At 38.8% G+C, this 15,044-nt stretch overlaps 1 protein-coding gene across 2 annotated transcripts in view; it reads right to left on the bottom strand.

The window, feature by feature from the left end:
* Positions 1 to 829: 829 nt before the first annotated feature.
* LOC136038267 (spindle and kinetochore-associated protein 1-like) overlaps positions 830 to 15,044 on the bottom strand; it is a 61,514-nt gene continuing 47,299 nt past the window's right edge. For both annotated transcript variants that reach the window (XM_065721385.1, XM_065721384.1), the window contains exon 6: positions 830 to 1,062. In XM_065721385.1, coding sequence (XP_065577457.1) covers positions 902 to 1,062 — 161 coding nt within the window. In that variant the 3' untranslated portion in view covers positions 830 to 901. The remainder of the gene's footprint in view (positions 1,063 to 15,044) is intronic.

The following is a 15,044-nucleotide window of genomic DNA, read 5'->3' as shown; positions in this document are numbered from 1 at the left end:
AAGGGCTTGAAACTTCTACAATATGGTTCTCTGATACGCTGAATCTGATGGTGTGATTTTCGTTAAAATCGTATGACTTTTAGGGGGTATTTCCCCCTATTTTCTAAAATGAGGCAAATTTTCTCAGGCTCGTAACTTTTGACGGGTAAGAATAATTTATATATTTAAAATCAGCATTAAAATGCGATTCTTTTGAAGTAACTATTGGCATCAAAATTTTTTAGGGTTTTGGTTATTATTGAGCCGGGTCGCTCCTTACAACAGTTCGTTACCACGAACTGTTTGATAACCTTTCACTTATCGATCAGAATTTTATTTTTCCAAAGATTTGAGATTTACCTAAGGAATATCGTGATTGGATTACGAAAATAAACCATAAACCCATGCACAACCGTAAACCGTTAACCAAATACATCGTAAATACACCAGACTTCAACCAATGGAAGAGATGCATACTACAGGACGGTAATACCTCTTTTTCTCTTTCGTTTGACTTTAGTTGTGTGCAGATATTAGAGTACCCTCATTTTGGGGCGTTCATTAAAGAACGATATTCCACGGGTACTTTGCACAGAAATACCAGCCACTTTGGATAGAAGGGGTGGTCGTAGAAACTTAGGAGAGGATTCATTTGTTTGAAATCGTCACGAGTGAGAGGCTGAGGGGTGCGCAGCCCTCTCTGCCTACATTAATTTCGATCTATTTAGTTTTAAATCTCTAGTTTTGCTTTACTTTTATTTGATTTTTTTTATTTCTTTCGTTAATGTGAAAGAAGACGTTAAACGTGAATACTATATTGACTATAGGGAAATAGGCTGGATACAAAAAGAAGAATGCTATGCGATTTTATTTTAAATTCAAATACAAAAATCAGAAGTACAAAATATGGTAACGACTCAAACTAATTAGGTCTTGGTACGGCGTAGCGAACAAGTGCACCAGGGCCACGAATTTCTTTTAGCTTCCTAACATAGGTAAGAATAGCCAGCATCTTCTTCGTCTTTGAGTCGTAAGTTAATGACGAAAAATGTTTCAAGTCTCCTGGCACAAAAAACTTCATTCCTGAGGAAAAAAACAAACAATAAAGACAAAATAAACATTGTTTGATGAAGGAAATACAGAAACAATTGCAAAAATATAGCCTTCGATTACATCAAATAAATCAGAGGTAACCTTATAGCATTGCCTATAGTAAAGGCCATTCGGCTCCAATGTTTTATTATTTATTTATATAATATCATTATTTTTAACCAGAGGCACTTCATACGGAAGGGATGTTCGTATGAACTTCGCAGGAGGCTTATTCGATTGGAAATCGGAAGTCCTAGCACTCTTTTTTTAGAGTCAAAATGATCCGAGAACAACTAGCCACCCCCAACCCTTTTTCCCCAAATGCATCCGATAAAAATTTTGAGATAGCCATAAACCAAAAGTCGATACAACCCTCCAGGGCCCAGAGGTAGGCGCTGTAAGTTATGCCCTGGGGGCACCTATGGCTCTTATGGAAGGAATACTTGCATAAATTTCAGAGAGGGCTCATTTAATTTGAAATAAAAAGTTCAAGTTTAATTTTTAATAGTTAAAAGAGGTCGAGGGCAACTAGCCCCCCATGCCCTTTTCCCTCCAAACACATCCGATAAAATTTGGAGATCGCCATTTTGTTAAAAATGGTTTAAACATTATATAAAAAAAAACTCCAGGATCTAAACAAACCCCCAGAGCCCGGGGGCAAGTGTTTTAAGTTATGTCCCAGGGGCATATAAGGTATTATGTAAGGGGTGGTCACATAAACTTCAGAAGTGGCTCATTTGATCGAAAGAAAGTTCTAGTTGCTTTTTATGAGTGAAAAGGGATCAGTGGACATCTAACCCCCCCCCCCCACACACACACACTTGTTTCTCCAAATGCATCTGATAAAAAATTTCGAGGTCAACACGGCCCTCCCCCAGAGCCCGGGGAAGGGCTGTATCTTATTCTCTGGGGGCGTATAAAACTTTTAAGGAAGACGTGATCGAATAAACCTCGGAGCGAACTCAAATGATTATAACTTGATAAGTCCCAATTCCCTTTTCAAGATTCAAAAGTAATCCAATGGCAACTAGCCCACCCCCCCAACCCTTTTCCCCCAAATGCGTTTGATCGAACTTTTATATAGCCATTTCGGTCGGAATAGACCAAAGATCATATAAGAAAAACTCCAGGGATAAAACAGCTCTATGGAAGGGATGGTCGTATAAACTGTGGAGGGGGCTCATTTGATTGTAAATCAGAATTCATGGAGCTTTTTTGAGAGTCAAGAGTGATCGAAGGGCTACTAGACCCCCCCCCCTAAGACGCTTTATTCCGCAAATGCATCTGATCAAGATTTTGAGATAGCCATTTTGTTCAAAATAGTTTTAACATAAATTAACAAAACTCAGGGGTCGATACAAACCCCCAAAGCCTGGGGGAAGTGTTGTAAGCTATGCTCCGGGGCAGATAGGGTTTTATGTAAGGGGTGGCCGTATAAATCTCAGAGAGGGCTCGTTCTATTGGAGATTGAAAGCTCTAGTTACCTTTTAAAGAATCATCAACGTGACCTGCGGTCACCTATTTTTGAGATAGCCATTTTGCTTGAAATAGTGGAATGATCAAATGTCAAAACTTTGGAGTCAACATATCCCCCCAAAACCCAGGGGAAGGGTTGTAACTTATGCCCCGGGGGTATGTAAGGTTTTCGTGGAAGAGTTGGTAGTATAAAACTTTAAAGGTGACTCAAATGATTAGAAATTGAAAGTTTTAGTTCCCTCTACAAGAGTCAAGAGTGATCCGAAGGCAAATAGCCTCCCCCTACCAACCCTGTGGCCATAAGGCTCCGAATATTTAATTTTCTCACTAGAAACACTTCATATGGAAGGGATGGTCACATAAACTCGGTGGAGGCTCATTTGATCGGAAATCGGAAGTTAGAGTGCCCTTTTAGGAGCCAAAAGTGATTGGAGGGCAAACAGCCCTTTTTTACCCAAATGCATCCGATAAAAAAAAAAAGTTCAAATCAGATAACAAAACTCTGGGGTCGACACAAACCCCAAGGGCCAAGGGGCAGGCGTTGTAAGTTATGCTCAGGGGGCATATATTGTTCTTATGGACTTGCTGCTCCTACAAAACTTGAGAGTGGGTTCATATGATTGAAAACAGAAAATTCTAGTTCATTTTTTAAGAGTTAAAAAGAGATCGACGGTCGACTAGCCCCCCCCCCCATCCCACGCCCTTTTTTCCCCAAATGCATCCGATAAAACTTTGAGATAGCAATTATATTGCAAATAGTCCAATCATCAGATAACAAAGCTCTGGGGTCGACACAGCCCCAGAGCCCAGTGGCAAGTGTTTTAAGTTATGCCCCGGGGGTATATAAAGTTCTTATCGAAGGGACGGTCGTATAAACTTCAGAGGTAGCTTATTTGATTGAAAATCGGACATTACTGTTACATTTTTAAGAATCAAAGCGATCGGAGATCATTAATCCCCCTCCCTCAAACACCCTGTTTTCCTTAAATGCTTCCGATTAATTTGAGATAGAAATTTTCTTTGAAACAATTCAACAATCAGACAAGAAAAATTTCGAGATCAAAATACCCTTCCCCCAAGAAATCGAGGGAACTAAGGGTTGTAACTTGTGTCCCGGGGCATATAAGATCTTATAGAACAGATGGTCGTATAAGCTTCAGAGGGACTCAGTGATTAGATATTCATAGTTCTAGTTCCCTCTTTTAAGAGTAAAAAATATCCACCCCCCCCACCAATCCTTTTTTCCAAATGCGTCCAATCAAACTTTTTACATAGCCATTTTGTTCAAAACAGATCAAAAATTATATAACAAAAACTCCAGGGATAGAAAAGGCCCCCCCCATCATAACCCTGGGACAAGTGCTGTTAGTTGTAATAATAATAATAATTTATTTATCACCCAATTCACAAAACAGAGGTTAAGTGGAGTAAAATACAAAAGCAAAACAGCAAAAGTAATACAAAAGAAACAAATTTAATCACATACAGAAAAAAGACGGATAAGGCGATGAAAACATCCTAGCCTATAAAGCGCTTCAATGGCTAGCTTCGCAGATAATTTTTTGAAAGCACCAGTAATATCTGTCGCACAATACTTTTTAACCAGTTTTGTATTCCGGTAAGAACGAGGTAGATATAAAAGAAATTTGCAGTACCGGTAATAATTTTTGCGAAAACGTTTTAGATCACCAGTCAACAGAAGTGGCCTAATACGAGAACAGAAGAGCACAGAATGATCACAAAAATTTGAGTAAAGCCGAGTTAGCACTCTTCTACTATAGTGTCCACGCTTTGCTACAATCTTAAAGTAACCGAGCCTCAGCTTATCACTAATATCTTTGACAGCGCGAGACCGGAGAGCATTCATAGAATCGCAAACTGTTATACTAAGCCAACGAAACGATTTAACACGAGGAATACTAAAACCATCGCAGTATAGTGATTCTGAACAATTATTACCGTTGAAAACAAGAAACTCGCACTTGTCAATATTTAGGTACAGGCCGATATCACGGAAAGCAGAAGTAACTGACTTCACTGAACGGGCAAGACTAGACTCAGTTTGACTAATTAGAAGAATGTCATCCGCATAAGCCAGATATGAGATATCAGGTGGTCCTAGTAGGCACGTAGTCGATATTTTTGATAATACATTTTCAATACAAGCATTAAAAATATACGGCGAAAGAACTCCCCCTTGTCTTACACCGCAACGAACAGGGATATGACCAAAATAAGAATTATATAATGACTTAAGGCGAAGGTAAGAATACGAGTACCAAAAACGAAGCACGTGAATTACCGACGGATTTACTCCTCTCTGGCATAATGCTGTCCATGCTTGAGTATGACAAATACTGTCAAATGCTTTAGACAAGTCTAGGGTTGCGAAATGAAGTACGCGGCGAGTGCGATGGGCATCTTTTAATAAAGAAGTCAAAGCACGGTGAGCATGCTGACAGCCTAGCCCAGATCTAAAACCAAATTGATTATCATCATTTAGAGCAAGCTTAGTATTATAAGGTATTAGGAGGTGTTCAAAAAGCTTGCTATGAGTATAAGCTACCGTTATGGGCCTATCATGTCCCCAGGGTACTTTCAGGGTACTTTCAAGGTTTTCATGGAGGGGATAGTAGTGTAAAATTCAGAGAGGGCTCATTCGATTGTAAATTGGATTTTCTATTGTCTTTTTTAAGTCAAAAATGATCGGAGGACAAATAGCCCCCCCCCCACGCAAGGCCTTTTTCCCCCAAATACATCCAACCAAAATTTTGAGATAGCCATTTTGTTCAAAACAGATTCAGGGTTAAATAACCAAAACTCCGGGGTTGACACAACCCCTCAAAGCCAAGGGACAAGTGTTGTAAGTTGGTTTTTAAGTAAGGAGTGGTTTTATGAGCATATAAAAAACTTCGGGGTTAATGTACCCCCCCCCGGGAAGGGTTTTAACTTATGCCCGGGGGCATATAAGGATTTTTATGGACAAGGTAAACTTTGCAGGAGACCCAAATGACTAGAAATCGAAAGTACTAGTTCCCTTGTGAGAGTCAAAAGTAATCTGATGGCTACTAGCCCTCCCCCCACCAACCGTTTGTTCCCCGAATGCGTCCGATTGAATTTTTGAGATTTTCATTTTGTTTCAAAATAGACCAAAGATCAAAAACTCAAGAGGCTTACACAACCCCCCAGAACCCCGGAGACAGGTGTTGTAAATTATTCCCCAAGGCATAAATAATTTTTTTGAGGAAGAAATGATCGTATAAGCTTCATTGGGGGCAAGCTTCATTGGGGGCTTACTCTATTGAAAACTGAAAGTTCTAGTTCTCTTTTTAAGCCTCAAAAGCGAATGGAGGGCAAATAGCCCTTCTGCCCTTTTTACCCAAAATTCAACTGATCGAGATTATGAGATAGCCATTTTGTTAAAATAAGTCAAACGTTCAGACAACAAAAGCTCCAGGGTTAAAACAACCCCCGAGAACCTAAGGGCAAGTGTTGTACCCTGGGGGCACATGTTTTTACACGAGGGTTTTGAAAATAGTTCAAAGATCAAATAATTTCAACCCCACTCCAACAACTTACGAACGCTACATTATTAAAAACTTAAGGGAGCTGACCCTTCGCCTTCTCTGCATTACCCAGCCCATCTCCCCCGAGAAAACTTGGAAACGATATTTTATTCCAAAACTTATGGGAGCTGCCTCCTGGTCCTCATAGCCTGGTACCCCTTTCTCCCCCCCCCCAAAAAAAAATTATCAATGATTGATAAGTAATGGAACCTGGCCTCTAGCCCTCCTTCCATGGCAGTTAGCAATTTTTTCCCTCTTTCCTTCTTTTGAATTTTCTTTATATTATCAAGTAGACGTAATTATTGTTTTTCATTTGTCATTTAGCAAGTACCGTGCCCCTCCCCCCTCTCTCTATAAGGACGGCATATCTGTCAACGTCATTGCAAAAAGGTAAATGTAAATGACTCCTTCTAAATAAAATATATTATTCTTCTCCGAAAAAATTCCAACCAAGAATCACCTGTTCGTAAATTAATCTAAAGAAAAATAATTCCCTAGTCTATTATTTATGCAAGAAATAGACAAGTAAAATTAAACTGGCATCGTTGAGGAATTTAAGGAAAGACAAGAATGGGAAGTCAAATACCAACTAAATTCATAGAAATTATCTTAAGCATTGCAAGGTTTACCTATCAACTTCCAAGTTGCAAGTCAAATTAACAAATTTATATTTTTTTATTTATTATTTTTATATTTTGTATTTTTATGTTATTATTATTATTTTATATTTTATATTAATATTTTTATACCATTTTATATTTATTATTTTATGTTATATTCTTAGCCTGTATTTGTTAAAACTATACATTTTAATTAGTCTAGTTACACGTTTCAAGCAACTACGGTTTTCTTGTAGGCTAGTCTATTTTTTATTCTAGCCTATTCAACTCCAGCCAGTGGTGCCATTTCATGAAAATTCAGAGGGGGCAAACTAGTAGTTTTTCAATTTTTTCCAGTCAATAGAAGTAATTTTTTAATGAAAACTTTTCAAAATCTAGGGAGATAACAAATTCTAGGGGGCCATATATAAAACCCCTCCCCTTACCACCCTTCCACTGATTCCACCGTTTTTACCATGTGGCTACAAAGGTATTGATACGTCAATTTGATAATGTGAATAATTTGAGTACGGTTTTCTAGCTGTCTAGTCTGAAAAGAGGGAGCCAAGTATAGATCCAAAAAGAGGGAGCAAAGTGTAGTGCGTTTTTATAGATTGTAGACTATATGAAAGAAGAACGTCCAATTTATACACGTTGAAACCTTCCAAGCAGGCAAGACTTGAACCAAATTCATTTACTTATTTAATATCAATTACTTACAAAAAAAACTTAATACAACCACTTCCTCTCAAAATGCCAGTAATAATATGGGGGAGCAATAATCAAATAAATCCACAAAATAAAAACAATAATTACTTACACCTGAGAAGGGGTAAAAAAAGACAACTACAATATCATGTACCCTGCGGCCATTAACTTAGCACTCAACACACAACTCCTTCCTTAAAACTCATCAATTTATGTTAAAATAGAAAATAATGGTAATAATACTGATAATTTAACACCATTTTATCAACTTTATGTCCTATCAATTAAATCACTAAAATTAGATTTAGAAAACAGTCCATTTTTCAACAGCCTTTTAAAACTTCTACTACTACTTTCACAACTACTTTTAATTTCCCAAACTAACGAATTCCATAATTTAACCCCTTTAAAAGCCAGAGAAAACTGACCATGTAGTACCTCAAAAAGTGGGTGCTCACGCAGACCAGACGATGATAACTTTTTATGAAAAAAACTATGTTATCATTCATGCCGGGAACTTCAGAGAGATCCAAGAGACAGCTAGGACACACAGACCTTTGTCTAGATCCCTGTCGAGAGATATAAACAGTCGGATCATTCCCTATCTCAACCACTAGTCAAAGCCGGACCGCGAAGCTGCTCCTCCGGAGAACACATAAACAAAGAGAAACAGAAGCGACATTAGATTTTTTCATGGGTAGGCACGCGTGTGGCATCGGTATTCACAGCCTGGAGAACAGGAAAAGAAATAAGACGAATCGAGCGTCTAGGGGATAAAGAAAAATGCAATGAAGAGATAAAAAAGAAAAAGGAAAATGATTGGTATAGCTCTATTAATGCAAAAGGTAAAGATAACATTAGTTTGGGAATGAAAAGAAAAATAAAGAACAAATTTATAAGGATAATCAAGGTAAAAATAAGTTTTATTTGATTAATGCCATTAAGTGACAATTGGTTAGGAAATTTGGCGCTTCTCATTGATAACAGTTCCATAGTTTTAGCAATTTTTTCTCAAAGGGAAATTATGTGGTCAGCATGAAGGCAGAATTGCAGCTAAATTAAATTTAGTTCTTCATTTTTCTTAGGATAATTTTCTTAGAAAGCGAAGCTGATTATGCCAAGACAGCTAAAACGAGAACTGAATTTTAAGAATAAAAAAAACTCAACCCCCTCCTTTTCTCCAAAAAGAAAATCCTAGAAATACACATGATTTAAACCATTTGTTTTGTAATCTGCAAAAGTCTTTTGCTTAATATTAATTATATTTATATTAGTAATATTAATTAATTAATATTAAAGCTTAATACTTAAGCTACAGCAAATTATGCAAGCAAGGCCAATGATGGATCTAGTGAGGGCACATACCTCCCCCTCTCCCTCTGGCTCCAAATCGATCAGCCACAGACAATAAACTTGGTAACTAGAATGATTAAATAATTTTAATAATGTTTTGAAACTTTAAACTTAAAAATTTTAAGCGCAATTCTGAAGCATTCGAAGTTTTATACCAAACTTGCACATAACCCGAAACTGAAGAGATAAAGAAAACAATCGCGAGGGTTAACTTAGTGAGTAATAAAAAAACGCTTTCTGATGAGATGTTTTACGTAATTTGCCAGTTCGTTGCAGAATATTTACAACAATAATAACAACAAGCATTACTTTATATTCTTACAATTCTATTGATGTCCTTAAATTTTCTGAAATATCGCTAAGAATTTCACGAAAAACAGTTCTAAACAGACAATTAGTACTTTCTTGGTCAGGGCTATTCCACCAGGTATTAGAAGAAAAATGAAGGTCCTATATCAAATTTCGAAGGATATTTTATGGCCCAAAACAAGAGTATTAAAGAGGACTAATTTAAGGGAATATTTTCTTACCAAGAAGAAAAAGATCCCCCCCCCCTTCAGAAATACCGGATACGCCACTCAGTCAAGTCATACCTCTGAGATGGGATTATGTTTTGAAAGTGTTTTGAACAAACTTTTTGTTTGACCTAGACTTTGCTGATGGCGTGGCACTTCTGAAAACTGAAAACGGTGGCTCCAGGAGCTTCGTGACAAACTGAGCGGTAAAGCAGAGCGAAGTGGAATGAAAATCAGCACTGAAAAGACAAAATCTACGGTATCGTAAGGCACCCCACTTGAACTAATATGCGGAAGTCGCAGAATACAGTAAGTCCCGGAATTTACATACCTCGGAAGCTAAGTCGAATAAAAAGCTGAAGTACAAAATGAGACTACGAGAAGAACAGACATGGAAATATGACTTTCAATAAACTCACAGTTTGTAGGCCAAAAAAGTACGTTCTCTTTTCCCTTAAAACAGCTACAATAGCAAAATTATGTCAGTTCTGTTATATGCAAGCGAGTGCCGAAAAATCGATATAAAGACAGAGAAAAGACCAGCATATTTCGAAAATATGCGCCCGAGGGGCATATTAAATGTCAGCTGGAGACTAAAAGTGGGCAATGCTGAGATCTGCTTGAGACCTGGTCAACACCTTATTTCTAAAGTGGCGAAGAAGAAAAGATGGAGTTATTTTGGAGACACCCTCCAGGTGAAGGAGTCAGCCACTACACATCAAGAGCACCGATGGCAGCTACGTGGGCTTCGACAGCAAAGGAGACCGAAGATTACACTCAGGTGCAATTGTGATATCAGATGTTCGCATACGCCATGACAGCCCCAGCGAGAAGATATCTTAGCCGCAGCAACTATGCGATATGTCTACCAAGGCTTCGCCGATGCCCTACATCCCACAGATGGCCCAGAGGGAACTAAGTTCTAAGGAAGTAAGTTTAGGAATCTTTTGTTACAATCTGTGTTAGATACAGGAAAAATATATTGTGAAACAGACATCCTGTGTACTATGTTCTTTGGTTTAAGATCCATAATCTGTAATTTCAGCAGCATAATATCCATGAACGACTTTAAAACTACTATATATCCGCTATGATGAATATGAAACACTATTTTTTGTAATATATATTTAACATATTTTCATTTTGGGCCTCTATTTTGTAATACTTGCATCTGATTTGTAATCAATATAGTAAGAAATCAATAGAGACACAAACTAGTGGAAATCGCAATCAACCTATGAATTGGTTAGAGAAAAGGAAAGAATCTAAAATAAAATAAGAATAACAATACAACATATACAGCACATATTCTATAAAAAGACCAAGCAAGTAGAACGTAAACAATCGATGGGCTTTAAATGTTGTTTAGGCCAGCTCGGCTTAGACCTTTTATAATTACGATTCCATTAGTGACATTCCTAAGCCCCTGCTGATTCTAGGTGGGAGTCAAAGGTCAAGCTAAGCCTGTATACCTCCATGGCGGTGATGGTAGTTACAGGCAATTAGGCTCGATCTTCCGTCCCTGGACAGCAGAGGAAATCCGGCAGCGCACCTCAAAGCGGTGGAAGGGTGTAAACACCACTGAGCTCCACGCCGAGCGATTTGGTGGCCAACGCGCTCCGGGTGACCCGCAAGACTGGGGACCATGCGGTCAACTCTATTCTCAAGAAACATTGATGGATCTGAGACCTAGAAGAAAAGTTGTAACAACTACGGCGTCCCCGGCAAGCGACGCGGCCTCCGTATTGGCGCGGGTGTCAAGAAGTAAACTAGCCAACCATATTAAAGAACGCCGTTTGAAATGGTTGGGCCATGTATTACGGAAACCGCCAGAGTACCTGCCTCGCCAAATACTTCTAGTTGAGCCTATTAGCTACTGGAAGAAACACCAAGGAGGACAGAGGAAGAACTGGTGGAACGTGGCCAAGTCAGACCTTGAACCAATCGGGGGTTTCAGAAAATTCGGTCACAGATGGTCAACACAGTGGCTCGCCTTTGCAGAGCAGCTGGCACAAGATCGATCAACATGGTCCAAGAAGGTCTCTAAGATCATCGATGCCGGGCGAGGTGGAAACGCCTGTCCGCCACAAGTACAAGTAAGTAGTAAGTAGCACATTAGTGACATGACATCTACTTATTCATACTCAAAGTAAAATTAGGCTTGTTCTCCCTTAGATCTTATCCCTGACAGATTTCTTGTAGAAAAGAAAGTAAGTGAAGAGAAATTAGGGAGGAAGTGAGGGTGCGGCAACTGTGTGTAGTTGGTAAGCTACTTAAGGGTAGTTGCCTATTCTGTTGGATTAGGGAGGACGAGATAAATATTTGTATTTTCAGCTTCTAGGATCTAGCACACAAAATTGTTCTACTTTGAAATTCGAGCAGTGAGGGTAAGCTACTTGAGGGTAGTTGCCTGTTCAGTTAGATTAGGGGGATGAGATGAATATTTGTATTTGTAACTGCCAGGATCCGATGAGCTAAATTTTTCTACTTTGAAGGCTGAGCAGTGAGCTGCCTAAGGCTAGTTGTCCATTCTATGGGATAGACAGGGCTGAGATAAATAGTTCTATTTGCAGCTGCCAGGCACAAGGCTGCTAAATTGTTCTACTTTGAAAGTAGAGTAGTTGAGGGTGAGCTATCTGAGGGTAGTTGGTAAGCCACTTAACGATAGTTGCCTATACTGTTAGATTAAAGGGGATGAAACAAATATTTTTATTTGCAGCTGCAGGGATCTAGTACGCTAAATTGTTCTACTTTAAGAGTAGAGTAGTTAAGGGTGAACTAACTGAGGGTACTTGGTAAGCTACTTAAGAGTAGTTGCTTCTGCATTTAGATTGGGGGGGAGGGAGGGTGAAGCAAATATTTTTATTTGCAGCTGCCAGGAACTAGCATGCTAAATTGTTCTACTTTAAGAGTAGTTGAGGCTGAACGAACTGAGAATACTTGGTAATCTCCTAAGGATTGCCTGTGCTGTTAGAATAGGGGGGATGTGCTGTTAGAATAAAGGGAGGGGGGGTGAAACAAATATTTTTATTTGCAGCTGCCAAGATCTAGTGCGCTAAATTGTTCTACTTTGAAAGTAGAATAATTGAGGGTGAGCTAACTGAGGGCAGTTGGTAAGCTACTTAAGAGTAGTGGCCTATACCGTTAGATTAGGGGGAATGAAACAAATGTTTTTTTTTTTTTTTTTGCAGCTGCCAGGATCTAGTGCGCTAAATTGTTCTACTTTGAAAGTAGAATAATTGAGGGTGAGCTAACTGAGGGTAGTTGGTAAGCTACTTAAGAGTAGTGGCCTATACCGTTAGATTAGGGGGAATGAAACAAATGTTTTTATTTGCAGCTTCCAGGATCTAGTGCGCTAAGTTGTTCTACTTTGAAAGTAGAATAATTGAGGGTGAGCTAAATTCTAGTGCGCTAAATTGTTCTACTTTGAAAGTAGAATAATTGAGGGTGAGCTAACTGAGGGTAGTTGGTAAGCTACTTAAGAGTAGTGGCCTATACCGTTAGATTAGGGGAAATGAAACAAATGTTTTTATTTGCAGCTGCCAGGATCTAGTGCGCTAAATTGTTCTACTTTGAAAGTAGAATAATTGAGGGTGAGCTAACTGAGGGTAGTTGGTAAACTACTTAAGATTAGTGGCCTATACCGCTAGATTAGGGGGAATGAAACAAATGTTTTTATTTGCAGCCGCCAGGATCTAGTGCGCTAAATTGTTCTACTTTGAAAGTAGAATAATTGAGGGTGAGCTAACTGAGGGTAGTTGGTAAGCTACTTAAGAGTAGTGGCCTCTACCGTTAGATTAGGGGGAATGAAACAAATGTTTTTTTTGAAGCTGTCAGGATCTAGCACGCTAGATTGTTCTGATTTGAAAATTGAGCAGTGAGGGTAAGTCGCTTCAAGATAGCTGCCTATTCAGCAGGATAAGGGAGGATGAGGCAACTATTTATATTTTGAGCTACTAGTGTCAAACATGTTAATTTTAGAGTTGAGTAGTGAGGGTGATCTAATTAAGTGTAGTTGATAAGGTACTTAAGGGTAGATGCCGATGCTGGTAGATTAGGGGGATGAAACAAATATTTTTATATACACCCGCCAGGTTCTAGCACGCTAAATTATTCTACTTTGAAAGTTGAGAGGTGAAGTTAAGCCCCTTCAAGGTAATTGCCTATTCTGCAGGATAAGGGGGGACGAGGTAACTGTTTATATTTTCAGCTAGTAGTGGCAAACGTGTTAAATTCTTTTAATTTGAAAGTTGAGTAGTGAGGGTGAGCGTATCGACTACAATCGAGTGTAGTCTGTAAGCTACTCAAAGGTAGTTGCCTGTGCTTTTGGATTAAGGGGGATCAGATAAATATTTCTACTTTCAGCTCCCAGAAACTAGCCCGCTATTTTTTTTTTACTTTTAAAGTTGAGTAAACAGGGTAAGCTATTTGCAGCGGCCAGGCACAAGGCTGCTAAATTGTTCTACTTTGAAAGTAGAGCAGTTGAGGGTGAGCTGTCTGAGGGTAGTTGGTAAGCCACTTAAGGATAGTTGCCTATACTGTTAGATTAAAGGGGATGAAACAAATATTTTTATTTGCAGCTGCAGGGATCTAGAACGCTAAATTGTTCTATTTTAAGAGTAGAGTAGTTAAGGGTGAACTAACTGAGGGTGCTTGGTAAGCTACTTAAGAGTAGTTGCTTCTGCTGTTAGATTGGGGGGGGGGGAGGGTGAAGCAAATATTTTTATTTGCAGGTGCCAGGATCTAGCATGCTAAATTGTTCTACTTTAAGAGTAGTTGAGGCTGAACGAACTGAGAATACTTGGTAATCTCCTAAGGATTGCCTGTGCTGTTAGAATAGGGGGATGTGCTGTTAGAATAAAGGGGGGGGGGGGGGTGAAACAAATATTTTTATTTGCAGCTGCCAAGATCTAGTGCGCTAAATTGTTCTACTTTGAAAGTAGAATAATTGAGGGTGAGCTAACTGAGGGTAGTTGGTAAGCTACTTAAGAGTAGTGGCCTATACCGTTAGATTAGGGGGAATGAAACAAATGTTTTTTGTTTTTTTTGCAGCTGCCAGGATCTAGTGCGCTAAATTGTTCTACTTTGAAAGTAGAATAATTGAGGGTGAGCTAACTGAGGGTAGTTGGTAAGCTACTTAAGAGTAGTGGCCTATACCGTTAGATTAGGGGGATTGAAACAAATGTTTTTATTTGGAGCTGCCAGGATCTAGTACGCTAAATTGTTCTACTTTGAAAGTAGAATAATTGAGGGTGAGCTAACTGAGGGTAGTTGGTAAGCTACTTAAGAGTAGTGGTCTATACCGTTAGATTAGAGGGAATGAAACAAATGTTTTTATTTGCAGCTGCCAGGATCTAGTGCGCTAAATTGTTCTACTTTGAAAGTAGAATAATTGAGGGTGAGCTAACTGAGGGTAGTTGGTAAGCTACTTAAGAGTAGTGGCCTATACCGTTAGATTAGGGGGAATGAAACAAATGTTTTTATTTGCAGCTGCCAGGATCTAGTGCGCTAAATTGTTCTACTTTGAAAGTAGAATAATTGAGGGTGAGCTAACTGAGGGTAGTTGGTAAGCTACTTAAGAGTAGTGGTCTATACCGTTAGATTAGGGGGAATGAAAAAATATTTTTATTTGCAGCTGCCAGGATCTAGTGCGCTAAATTGTTCTACTTTGAAAGTAGAATAATTGAGGGTGACCTAACTGAGGGTAGTTGGTAAGCTACTTAAGAGTAGTGGCCTATACCGTTAGATTAGGGGGA

Source organism: Artemia franciscana, chromosome 17 (assembly GCF_032884065.1).
Source record: "Artemia franciscana chromosome 17, ASM3288406v1, whole genome shotgun sequence".
NCBI classification, from domain to species: domain Eukaryota; kingdom Metazoa; phylum Arthropoda; class Branchiopoda; order Anostraca; family Artemiidae; genus Artemia; species Artemia franciscana.
This window is presented reverse-complemented; position numbering and strand designations above follow the sequence as displayed.